The sequence below is a fragment of the Doryrhamphus excisus genome, chromosome 4 (assembly GCF_030265055.1).
Source record: "Doryrhamphus excisus isolate RoL2022-K1 chromosome 4, RoL_Dexc_1.0, whole genome shotgun sequence".
Lineage (NCBI taxonomy): Eukaryota > Metazoa > Chordata > Actinopteri > Syngnathiformes > Syngnathidae > Doryrhamphus > Doryrhamphus excisus.
Window position 1 is genome coordinate 18,906,462 of NC_080469.1, and position 13,422 is coordinate 18,919,883.

The 13,422-nt window shown below is 48.4% G+C and overlaps 1 protein-coding gene across 4 annotated transcripts in view; it reads right to left on the reverse strand.

Annotated features, from left to right (window-relative positions):
* Positions 1 to 13,160, reverse strand: part of nos1 (nitric oxide synthase 1 (neuronal)) — a 40,946-nt gene extending 27,786 nt beyond the window's left edge. For 3 of the 4 annotated variants that reach the window (XM_058069601.1, XM_058069602.1, XM_058069600.1), the window contains exons 1-4: positions 12,969 to 13,160; positions 7,924 to 8,663; positions 4,869 to 4,971; positions 781 to 918 (exon numbers count right to left, since the gene is read on the reverse strand). In XM_058069601.1, coding sequence (XP_057925584.1) covers positions 781 to 918; positions 4,869 to 4,971; positions 7,924 to 8,597 — 915 coding nt within the window. In that variant the 5' untranslated portion in view covers positions 8,598 to 8,663; positions 12,969 to 13,160. The remainder of the gene's footprint in view (positions 1 to 780; positions 919 to 4,868; positions 4,972 to 7,923; positions 8,664 to 12,968) is intronic. The other variant, XM_058069603.1, reaches the window with a different exon arrangement.
* Between the last annotated feature and the right edge of the window lie 262 nt (positions 13,161 to 13,422).

A 13,422-nucleotide genomic window follows, 5' to 3' on the forward strand; every position in this document is an offset into this window, starting at 1 on the left:
TCACCTTCTAGATTCTAGAACGGAATCACCGCTGATTACAACAATTCCTGCACAGCGCTGGACGAGACTCACTTCAAGTTATCACGCTTGATTGCAGTTGTTGCTGCTAAGGGTGGCCCACCCACTTATTAGCTTTAGGGCCGATCACTTTGTCCCACTTTGTCCCACAGGGCCATGGAGCTCGGCATTTCACCTGTCCCTTCATAATAAAAGCTTCATTGAAAAAGTGTTGAGTCATGTTTACATTTGTCTGACGATCTGAAACATCCAAGATTTTTCATCCTGCTGCCGAGCGCTCTTTCAGGCAGCCATCTCCAGCCCAAGCTTACATAAAACACCCCGGTGTTACTGAGAGACGACTTTGCACTCGCACACGAGATGAGGCTGATTCGGAAAAGAGAGGCAACAACAGCGGCGGGTTTAACCAACAGCATTGCCGACAGCCCGCAGGAACTTCCTGGACATCTTTCTGGTTGCCTGGTAACTGCTCTCAGTCAAAAGTTGGACACATCCCTCCCCCGTTTGGAGGCCACGGTTGACACCTCGTATTGGATGGGAGTTTATTGGTTTGCCGGAAAAGAAAACCTCCACACCACTCAGCAGAACGTTGGAGAAATCTTCATTCTCAGCTCACATGCATGGCCGTCCTCCTTAGCAACAGCTTGGCCACATTGCAGGCTTGTTTATTGCGGACGTTAACTGGAGACCCCCGTGTCAGAAGGACTCCCATCGATTGGACCCCCCCCCCCCCCCCATTCATTCTCGCATTCTTTGCCTCACCTTTGCCGAGCCGTGGTGGAGGGTGTCATTGTAGATGGTTCCGGTCTCCCAGTTCTTGATCTTGATGAAGCGAGGGCACTTGGAGGGGCTTCCGTTCTGCAGCGACTTGGTGGGCGAGGTCCTTCCTGTGGCGGGGCTCTGCGGGGAGGACAGCGAAGAAGAAGTCGGCACTTGGGTGAAATTGATTGGCTTTTTGTTTGTGTGATCAGTTTGCAGCTCAGCTCAAATCTCTCCCCATCGACTTGGGCTTTTAATTTGGAGTCCATGATGAATGTAATCAGCTTCTAACCTTTCCAGCGGCCATTGACTGATGGGGGGCTTGCAATTTAACCCTGCAGTCCTGACAAACATCACAGTAATCAATTGCACACCTTAAGCACTCATCAGACATTGTTAGTCACAGCCATGCAATCATGGATCTCCTCGCTGGGGCCTCGCTGTCATTTCCTGTCTTCACAAAAAGCGGACGACCTCAGGCTGGGGCGGCGGGCAGAGGGATCGAATCGAGTTTGATTTTCATTAATTAATTAATTAATTAATTAATTCAATCATATATTCATTCATTCATTCATTCATTCATTCTAGCTGTGTGGCCTGTGCGCTAACCACTCGGCCACTATTGTTCATTATTATCAATAAATATTATAATAATTCATTCATTCATTTTCTACCGCTTATCCTCACGAGGGTCGTGGGGGCTGCTGGAGCCTATCCCAGCTGTCTTCGGGCGAGAGGCGGGGTAACCCTGGACTGGTGGCCAGCCAATCCCAGGGCACATATAGACAAACAACCATTCACACTCACATTCATACCTATGGACAATTTGGAGTTGCCAATTAACCTAGTATGTAAGGAAACCGGAGTACCCGGAGAAAACCCACGCATGCATGGGGAGAACATGCAAACTCGAAACAGAGATAGCTGAGGGTGGGATTGAACTCGGGTCTCCTAGCTGTGAGGTCTGCGCGCTAACCACTCGACCACGGTTATAATAATACAAGTTATTAATACAAGTAGATATAATATTATAGCGTTAAATAACATATTTGAATATTGTAAAAATAATTAGAATACAATATTATTATGATTAATAATAATGGAATAAAATATATTTTGTATTCATTCAAATAGACAGGAAGTTTTTAAAAATGGAAAATATACTTTCTATTTAATTTATGATGACAATACATTTTCTATTGATGATTTTATTACAAAAATACATGAGTAATAATAATCATTTGTAGCTATTTTTTATTCTTGCTGTTTATGATTTCATTTCAAACATGTTCAATCATCCCTCAGAATTATTGCTCTCTGGCCAAACCACCAAAGTGAATGAATAAATTATGACAGTTTGAGGATGGATACAGCCTATTATTAGTACTAGGGATCGACCGATATGGTTTTTTTGGGGCCGATGCCGATACCGTTTTTTTTCCATCACCCTTAGCCGATGGCCGATTTTGCTTGGGCCGATATTTGTGGCCGATACTGCTTTTGATCCCTCAAAAGCATTTACATGAAAAAAATTACCATGAACAAATATTACAGGTCTCATGTTTAAATAAATATTTAGTGAAATGTGAACACTGAACACAGTAGGATTCAGCTTTCTTAAACACACATTTAAACGGCATTATCAACTTTAAAAGGAATAAATATTCAACCATGTGCAAAACATTTCTGTAGTAGTTTAAATTTATCTAGCATCGATGTGATGACTGCTATTCCGCAGTGTGACGCGCACCCCCCCCCCACCTCCACACACACATACACTGACACAATTTAGTACGATATATAAAACATTTCTCTTATCATTAAAGTTCGTGTTGTGCACGATAAAGACCTCTCATAAGCAGACACGGCTGCTCCAATTCCTTCTGTATGTGCGTGTGCGTGCTCGGAGAGAGCGCACACACATAACACAACCGCATTTAAAGTTGCATAGTTGTTCATTCTTGTTCTGCTCAACTAGTGAGAGTGCTTTTATTCGTCTGTTGTGTTGGTATGTGATGTTTTTGGGCTTTCTTGTTGTCACACCGTGACATAAACTGTTATGCCTAGCAATCACCCAGTGAAATGTGACGGGCTTCGTAAAGTGTTAAAAGCAAGCTAACTCTATTACTTGTGAAAACGTGCTCTTGATGTGATTCAACAGTGGGGGCGGGGTACCGCGACTAGGTGTGTTGCGGGGTCCTCTGCCGGGGCAACACAAAGCTGCCCCGGCGGATGCCTGAGTGTAAATCATGCGGTGGAAAAATACGGCTAACCCACGCGCGTATCGGCCGCTACCGATACAAGGAAAAAACGCAAATATCGGACCGATATATCAGCCGGCCGATGTATCGGTCAATCCTTAATTAGTACCATGTATTATTATGTACATTGGTAGTAGTAGTAGTAGTAGTAGTCATATGTGCATATGTAAGATGATCAGTGTCAGGTGATTCAAGCATAGCAAAGCCTCAGTGAGCTAACTAAGAAGAAGCATTCTAATGGTGAATGTAGTACCCTACATTGGCCACTCGGTGTCAGTATTAACTAGACTCCTCCCTAAGGTTCCCCAGGCAACACATTAACGGTGGCACTGTGCTCAAGCAGGAGTTTCACTCATGACTTACATGGCTTATTTGCTCTTATTCTGTCTATGATATTAATACCAATGTAACTGTCGGGTCTGAAAGCAACTGAGTGACCTCAAGGAGGGATTGCTGTAATTCCAAACATGCTGAGCTCCTGTTGCAATGAAAAAATCCAGAAAATAAAGCAATAAAGTTGTTGCAATAAAACGCAACATCAAAGCTGCATAGAAGAAGACGATGGACGTCAAACAGATCATCAGCGAAGTCCTGTGGGCTATCTTGACGCACAAACCAAACTTTTTTCAGAACTTTTGACGGGAAACGGGCAAGGATGAGGCCGAGCGAGAACGACAGGCTGGCAAATATGATGAAATATTTGTATGGATCACTACGATTTGCATGACATGTCAGGCGCGCAGCTGGAGAGCTGCTGCCTTATTCAGTGATGACTCAGACGTGGTGGGTATACGGCACGGACGAATATTAATGGATAATCAACTCGCCTCTGGAATCCGATGGAACATCCTGCCACTTTTCCTCCGCAACAGCCTTATTAAATACACGATACATTATGCAGCAGGCTTACCCGGGGTGGGGGCCGGGGCGCGTGGGTGTGTTGGGGAGGGGTTGGAAGCGTGGTTAATCCTTCAGCAGAGTGTGAGAAACTAGATTGCAGCCTGGAATAAGATAACGTTTCCTGAACCGAGTGTCTGACTTGATCAAATTAAACACTAAGTGACGGAACTTCCTGCTGCGTGAGTCAGGCTTCCTGCAAACTGGACACGCACACGCACACCTTCACACACACACACACACACACACACCTTCGCACACACACACACCACACACACACACAAGCAACAAGCACATGGTCACACACCACCAAGAACACCATATGGCTCCTCATCATAAAACCTAACCCCCTGAACCCCTGAACCCCTAACCCGGAACCCCTAACCCTGAACCCCCTAACCTCTGGAACCTGGAACCTGGAACCCCTAACCTCCTATCCCCTTGAACCCCGAACCATGAAGCCCTACCACCCTAACCCTGAACCCCCTAGCCCTCTAACCCTGAACCCCCTAACCCTTTATTGCAGTTGCGAGGTGGGGTTGTTTCATGTGACAGAGAGCGAGGGTGGGGGGTAGCAAGGACATGACAAGTGGGTGGATAAACACGGAGCATGTGCGGATTAGAATGTGATCCGGGCCGCAGACACTCAGACCTGTGACCGGAGCCTCCAGTGCACGAGGCGTAATCTGGCTTTAATGCCGCAGCAGCTTGTCACCGGAAGGATCGAATGCCGAGGTGATGGGACGGCGAGCGGGGGCTTTATTAGGATGAGCCACGAGGCAACACAAATATGCGTGCTCACTTCCTAAAAGCACAAGGGAGGATTACGCCGCAAGCAGGAGCGAGGGTGGAGGGGGAGGGACAAGCGTGGACGCACATTCATCATTGAAAGCACGGAGGGACCCTTAAGGCGGGGACAAAGTGTTTTTTTACCTGCTCGGTCTGGATGTTGTGCAGCACCACCGGCATGTTCTCTCGCCTCCTGCTGTTATCGGAAGCCAGCTGGGGTGAGGTGCTGTTTCCCACGGTGAGGTCCCTGGAAGTCACATGGTTGTACGTGTTAGAATCCCACCATGCACCTTTCTGTCTCTCAGGACTGGAATAGGTTGCTTTTCATGACTTGTGTCGCCAAAGGCTCTCCGTGAGCATTTCTGAGAGAAGAGGTGCTCAAAAGCTTCCTTTGGAAGTGGTGAGCTCTGGCCTTTGTGGAGTCATGAAAAACCCAAAACAGGCTACTATCTTTTAACTGCTTCATTCCACCCTCCGCGCCCTCTGGGTGACCTCCGAGAACCCTCACCTCTGAGGAAAGTATTTTTGCCAGGAGAGTTGAAAGACAGAACAGCACCTTGAGTCGTGTCATACGACCTGTGACCTTCACTATCATAATGATAATGATAATAAATAATGAAAGGGTTAGGCTTTGCTACACATGTTAAAATTCCGCCTGGATGTGGGAGCCATCGGTTGGATGATAAACAAGCAGGAAAACAGTGCAAGTGTATTTTTGAGTATTTCTATTTTGTGCGTGTAGGTTCCATCAGACGGCCATCCTTTATTGGCAACCTCAAACAACTGAGACCTTTGGGTCCTGGTACCACCCAGGGACCTTAGTGCACCACATCCTGCATGGGTGCAGCCAAGCCTTGACAGTAAACACACCAGGCCAACATTCATGTTGTGTGGTTAAATACACTTTCAAACATCAAACATCAACAATGTCCTGTATTTCTTAACACAAAACCCAAAGGCGTCGTTTTGCGTCGCTGACGTGATCTTCCACCTTCAGTGACCATTTCTGCTCCAGAGCCTCAGATATAGATTTTTTATCCTCTAACATCCGCTACATTCCACACATCCATCCATCCACCCATCCAAACATCCATCCATCCATCCATCCATACAATCCATCCAAGCATCCATCCATCCACCCAAAGCTCATGACCATGGTGAGGGTAGGCGAGAAGCGTTTGTTTCCTCGCCCCCATGGCATGACTCCAGGAAACCAGGCAGCACTACAAGAGTGCAGATCTTCCATCCATCCTCTTGGAAGCCGTCATGATGCGTCCATGGCTTGGTAACCAGGAGGTCACCCAGACGTAAAGGAGAGAGATGTCATTGTAGACGTCATTGTAGATGTCATTGACGACTCTCATTAGCGCACTCAGCAAATGTCAGCATGTTTCCCAGATCATCCAGGGATTCAAATGTGTTTCAAACTGCATCCACACGCACATGGGAGGCCCCATTAGGCAGGCTAGCTAAGCAGGACCTGACTGCCTCTCAACTGCTTTCTGCTGCACTTCCAGCAGAAAGCAATAAATCATCGTAAGGGTATTTATGGAAGAAGAGCGGCCGTGCATGGACAGGTCAAGAATGAGATATTGATTCCAGGAGATGCTATCCTCAATCTGATTTAAATCGGTTGCGGGAGTACAACGGACGCCAACCGAGACGCCAATAAACACAAGACGTCCAACACCAACCCCGGAAAGACTTCCCACAGCGACCAAACTCAAATCACAGACTCCATCAACTGGCTAAAAGATGACGTCAGCCTGCAATAAAACGGCAACGACTTGCTGGCCGTCACTTCCAGCCCGCCGTCACTCCCAGCCCACCATCACTCCCAGCCCACCGTCACTCCCAGCCCGCCGTCACTCCCAGCCCACCGTCACTCCCAGCCCACCGTCACGCCCAGCCCGCCGTCTGGGAAAAAGCCCCATTCCTTTGGAAATAACATCTTCGAGATTATAAAAATGTGCAGGTTGAATTTTGTTTAATATCTGGAAAAGTCCAAACATTATGGTGAGCAATGCCATTTTTATAAATATGCTTGTAATATGAGAAGGAAAAAAATCACGTCATTTTAGTAGCACAGGTTGGAAATTAGTTAGGATGTTTCGAAAGAAACAGAAGAAAGTTGTTGTTTTGGTCAAATTAGTTTGGAGATGAAGTTGGAAATACCGTTCAAATAGATTTGAAAAATGGCCAAAGGCAATGGAAGACTAAAGCGTGAGGCTGATGGTAACAATATGCTTCTTCACCTCCATGACAAGGCTGAGATGAGATGCGGCATATGGAACTTGTTAGTTAGCGCAGGGCGTGTATGTGTGCCCCCTTGCGAAATATCAAAGTGGAAAAGTGGCATGCTTTCATTTGTCACCATGTGACCTTTGCTGGACACACCCGTTTTAAATCATCTTCTTTCGGGCGGGACTTCCTTGCACTTTCCATCTCATCTTGTCTGCTTATTTGCATGGCTCATAAGGATGACCCGAAGGATGGCCCTGAGGATGACCCAAAGGATGGCCCTAAGGATGACTCTGGGGGTGACCCTGGGGGTGACCCTAAGGATGACCCTAAGAGTGATCCTAAGGATGACCCTAACCTGGAAGATTCCAGAGAGCTAGTTGACCGGGACAAATGATGAAGTATACCAGGTCTTAGAGTTCTTGGGATTGTGGAATGGTGCAACATCCCACGGCCAATGACGCTGCTGTTCTCTTTCTTCACATCAAAATACCACCTTGACTCTGTGAGGCGTAACCACGTCTGCCGCAGGCAACCAATAATTGCTGACTCACGGGGAAGGTGTGCAACCAAACGAGATCTGCTTCTTCATGCTCCTTTTTGCCAGCGTTTGGTTCCTTGTTGCTTTGTTATGCGAACGCCATCGTGCCAAACATCAGTGGTCATTTCACATGAATAAAGATTTAACCCAACAAGAAAATGTTGTCATTCCAATTCTACGAGGAACAATAACATTAGTAGCAGGGTTGAAATACTAGAGAAAACGTCTTTTTTAAACTGGTAAAAAGTCAGGGTAGGGACAATGAGGTCGGCAGGTGTCTAGAAATCAAGTCAAGTCCTTCTCAGGCATGTGGAAAAGCGCACCATGCTACAGCAGAACCTGTTTGTTTGGTTGAACCTCATCATAAAACTCGTCATCCAGAAGTGAAAGAATAGCAATGCCAATGCCTCGACTCACCAGGCCACCTGAATCTCGGCATCCTGTCGCCCGGCGTACCTCTGGCCCTCACCGTTGAGCTCCTTTTTGGTGCTCCTGATGAGCCGCAGCACCGGCTCTATCTCCTGCAGAAGGTCGTTGTTCTCCTCCGTCCCGTTACACAAGAGGGCTCCTCGGCTGCCGTCCCTCGTGGGGTCCTGGGCTTGGACACTGCCCCTCTGCATGGTGAGGTTCTCGATGGCCCTCAGCTGGGGCTCCTTGTTGACCTGTTGCTGCGCAGGGCTGAAGCAGTGCTCGTAGGACTTGGAGGCCGGAAAGGCTGGCCGCGTGACCCGCGTGGTGCGCTGGCGCCCGTCTCCTGACAGGGTGGTCTCCAGGTGGGTGGTGAAGCCCTCGGGCCCACGGAGGATGAGCACGGCATGGCTGTCGGGCGAGACGTTCTTCAGAGTCTCCAGGGCGCGTTCGTAGGACAGGTCCACGAGCGGCTTGTTGTTGACGGCCAGCACGATGTCGCCCACCTGCACCAGGCCGCACTCCTCGGCGGCGCCACCCCGGATCAAGTCCGACACGATGACGGGCGGCTTGGACACCCTCTGCTTCACTAGGAAGCCCAGGCCGCCCACCTTCCTCTTGAAAAGACGCACCGAGATGATGTTGGGCTGCAGCTGACACACGGTTGCCTCGGACTCCTGCATGGTGCCGCTTTGTGTGTGTGTGTCTGTGAGAGACACTTAATGTGTTTGTGTGGCCCCAGGGAGTTCCTGCAAAGCAAGACAAGCAGATGACCAACATTTCATATCAAAATGAAAAAGTTGAACACACTTGAAGTTGTGGCTTTTCGTGACCTCATTCCTCATGGACATGATACCGCCTGTCCCTACCGATGAGCCTGTCCCTGTGTTGGTTGTTCCAATACAACCAAAACCTTTAGCAGGTCACTCTGATCGCTAACAAGTCAATGTTCCAGGTTCTTTCCGGAATCAATTAACCACTTAGGGGGTCTGGCATCACGCACAGCATAAATCTGTAGTGCGTGGTCTGGATGTGGTGGGACCGCCTCCGCACAACCAGGCTGTGAAAACCTGGGTGAGTTCCCCTGGAGGTGGGTTTTCACCCCCTGCTGCCTGGTTTGATATCGAACACCAGTTGACAATGTCCCTCCATCTTGTGGGGGGCAGCAGCCTAAACAGGGACGCTTCCCCCACACTTTGTCCAGCTCTTCCCAGCGGATCCGTGGCTTTCCCCGGCCCAATGCCAGCGCCACCGCATCAGGCTCCTCTCACTGCTACTATGAGTTTCTCCCCGACGACAGTGCTTCTCTCTACCTCATCTCTCAGAGAGAGCCCAGCCCCCCTACGAGAAAACTCATTTCAGCCGCTTGTACCCGCCATCTTGATTGTTTGCTTACTAACCAAAGTATCTTTGACTTGTGTGTGCCATTATGACGTGGGGCCTGGGAAGTGACGTGTGACGTCAGCTCGTGGGGCCGACTGTGCTAGCAGCAGGGTGGAAGTGTAGAGAGTGGCCGATAGTAGCTCCTGTGTGAATGTTCGCTGTGTGTGTTCTCTGCTTATTTATTATGCCATTGAACTGCATCGTGAATCTCTCCTTACCCATAAACAGGTGTAGACTATTACTCTACACCGTTCTCCACACCGTGTCAAGAACATTACACTGATTACACAATAGCCAGCAGGAAGTATGATCTTGATGCTTACAGGTGACCCTATTACTTACTTATGATGTCTACTATATTGGGTAAAGGAGTGTCAAGGTGATTGTAGGGGTGTTGTTTCATGTCTACAGCGCTCTAATCATGTTAAAAAAGTGTATTTTAAATGGTGGTAAAAAGGTTTCCTATGTCTTATGTCTTCTTTCTCTTATTGCCTCTGCTATATTGGGCAATAAAGGTGGAACGGTAACTATAGGGGTGTTATTTCAGATCTACAGGGCTCTAATCATGTTAAAAGGTGTATTTTACAGGTGGTTACTATATTGGTGAACAGGAGTGACTGTAGGGGTGTTATTTCAGGTCTACAGGGCTCTAAAAAGAAAAGGCGTATTTTTTGTTTTCTTTGTTGTAACTATGACAACATTTGTCCTGGATACAAGTTAGGTCACACCTCCAGAGAGGTAAGAAGCAGCTACACGGGGGGGTTACCGATGTTATTCCCTCCACTGTGGCGACGAGAAAGCTCCGCTCGGCCATCACATTGCTCTGGTGTCAAATTAGATTAGATGTTGAGTGGAGCGATTGAGGGCCGAAGCATCCTATTCCCATCACATCCGTACTCATCACATTCAGGGGGGCTGTGTGCGGTTACTTACTAACGACCGACAGTGGATAATATTCTGGTTTGCTGAATTGGGACATGAGGTGATGTAGTGGAAAACTAAAAACTGGAAACACAACCATGATGCTTCCCCTTTTCACATCATGACAGTATGACAGCAAGCTGTTTGTCCAAAATCTGCGTTTTTCTCGTACACAAGAGGCTGGAGTGATGAGATCCTGCACCAAGTACCTCAGGGTCTTGTTCACCAGTGAGGGAAGGATGGAAAGCCAGACGGACAGGCGGATCAATGCGCCGTCTGTAGCGATGCAGACTCTGCATCGGTCTGTTATAGGAAAGGAGCTGATCCCAAAGGCAAAGCTCTCAATGTCCCTGGGCACCTAGGTTCCTACCCTCACTGATGGTCCTGAGCTTTGGGTGGTGCTCAAACGGACGAGATGATGGCCAAAAGGGGGAGGCTACCTTAGAGGTAACGTGAGAAGCACTGTCATCGGTAAAACCACTGCTGGATGAGTTGGCTCGGCCATCTGATCAGGATGCAGGTCCGACGGGCAGGAGGCCTCGAGGAAGACCCAGGACACGTTGTGGAGACTATGTCTCTCATGGCCTGGAACACCTAGACAAAGAAGCCAGGCATAGAGAAGTTTGGGATTCCCTTCTTTGGCTACTGCCCCCCTGACCTGACCTTGATCAGTGAAAGAAAATTATTTTGTTCCCCGACTGTACACAAAACAAACCAAAACCAAGCTAGCTACGGAACCTTGATGATGTGTACTGTGACACACTCACCTTCCTCTGACTTATTCTCTTAAACAAAGTCTTCTGTTTTGCTAGCCTCTCAGCACAAAGGAGAAGGCTTGGACGAGGAAGGAGGAAGGAGGAACGCGCATCCTCAGTGAGGCCCTCTCTGACGTGGAGCCTGCTGGACAGGCTCCATCTGGCCGTGTGAGCAGCATCACATGGAACGTATAGCGCCTCAAAAATGGCGCCCGGGCTTGGTGGGTGCTTCTTCTGGGAGCATTCCGTGTGGAGCCTCGCAACAATGAAGTACAGTGATGGTTGGACATCGGGTGTCACGTTGAACACATGCTAGCGACATGTCGGTGGCACGATGAAGAGGTCTGTTAAACCACAGAACAAAGAATCCATCCAAATGTAGGCCCGCCCAGGGATCACTTATACTTGTGGGTCCAGCCAAAATGGCTTCTTATTGGAGGGCAGCGGGGTGTGCAAGGACTGCTGGGGTACTGGGCACCAGGTGGGTGCACTCAGGGGCTAGGGGGTCGGGGCCAGGTGGGTTGGCTGGCGGGGTTGGTGATGTGCTTCGGCAATGGCCTGGGGGTTTGCTGGGTTGTCCGATGTTCCCACTCTTCTTTTGTTGTTTTGTCTTATGTAAGATTCTGTGATTATATGTGTGGGAAAAAACACTTATTGAATTGGTAACTGCTCTGGCGCGGAGAAGGGGTAGGATTTAATAAGCTTTGCTTCTTCCTGCTCCTTTTCAGACATGTGTAGTAATGAGGTGTTGTGCATGTATGTATGTATATGTGTGTATATATATATATGTATATACGTATATATATATATATATGTATGTATGTATATGTATATGTATGTATATGTGTATGTACGCTTCATATATATATGTGTGTGTGTATGTGTATAAATATGTAAGTATATATATAGATTTTGTATAAGTGTATATGTGAGATACATTAATGTAACATAGTATGCACGTCTGAAATAAGAAGAACTCCAAAATAGACACAGCTGAGGCGGCTACGGGTAGGCATTCAGCACCAAGGACAGCACTCTGCCACCATGAACTCTTACCTCCTGTCAGAAACGGCTCCAAACGAGGCGACCTTGATGCTTTGACTCATCTTTATTAAAGATAACACGCCCAACCACCCACCCACCCACTCCTCGCTTTGCATATCCAAACCAAAACCTTTAAAGCGCTTGAGTTTGTAGCTTTGGGGAGAAAGAGCGAGCGGCTCCCTTTAGTGATCGACTCCAGTGTCCCGAGGCGCAGGAATAACTTTAATCCCCCGCTCTCGATGCATGCACCCCACTGAGGTGCGAGATGACCAATAAATGATGTGAATGTTGATGGGGAACGGTGCCTTTTGGTGCCAGACTGAGAAGCGCCAGCATCGCCATGGAAATAGACTAGAATAGTGCTTTGTCCATGCCTATAGACACAGCATATAACAGTATGTACACACAGTACACACAGCACACACAGTGCGTATGAGGCTCATTGGCTCCACTGGCTTGTTGCCGACTTCAGATGTTGGCTTCATGTCACAGCTGATGTGCACTTACAAACATTCACACATCATATGAAGGAGAGCTGAGTAATCAAGCAGACCAAAATAAAAGCTACATCACAGCCAATTTCCATATCTGCATTTTGTATATTTAGCGAACAGCAGCTTGCTTTAACTACTACTTTTGGGGGGAGGGGGGTCGTGGGCACCTGCTATAAAAAGACACATTCAAAAGCACGTCTTTTTTCTCCAAAAATGAAGATTCTCAATTCGACTATGTTGACTATGTCGGAAGCTCCGCTACAGTGCGTAAGAAAATCGCGGCTTCCTGTCAAATGGATGATTTCAGGCAGCAACAAGTTCTCCGTGGACTTTTTGGCTGCTAAAGATAAAGACAGTGGGGGGGGGCACAACTGCAAGTTGGCGCCTTGCGCGTCTCGGGTGTGCGCGATGCGCATCCGATGTGGCGCAGAAATGAGAAAAAGAGGCAAGAACTCACCCCGGAGAACAACAACACCGCCTGGATGGTGGGCGGACGTGTCCAAACGCGCAATGCACAAAAAAACTCAACAAAACTTGGCGGTCAAACTCCTGCGCTCCTTAGCGGCGCTGGTCGGTCATCCCTCCCCAGGAAAGTGTCAAAAAGAAAAAGAAAGAAGCTGTCCAAGTCGGAGTGCGGCGCGCTCTGCCTCTCTGGAGGCACGCTTGTGGCTCGGCGCGCACCCGGATCCGCCTTTTAAGTGAGCGGGAGAGAGGTGCGCGTCACTCACACGGGGGAGGGGCAGGACGAGGGAGGAGGGGGGGGGTCTCCATCGCCCTTCGTCATCGCTCAGCTTGGAGCTCCTTGTCCTCCGAGCCCCCCCGCCCCCCCCGGGGGCTCCACCCTCCAGTGCTGCTGAACCTCGTTTGACCTCCAAACATCTGGAGGACGAATCAGGCAGCTGGAAGGCGCC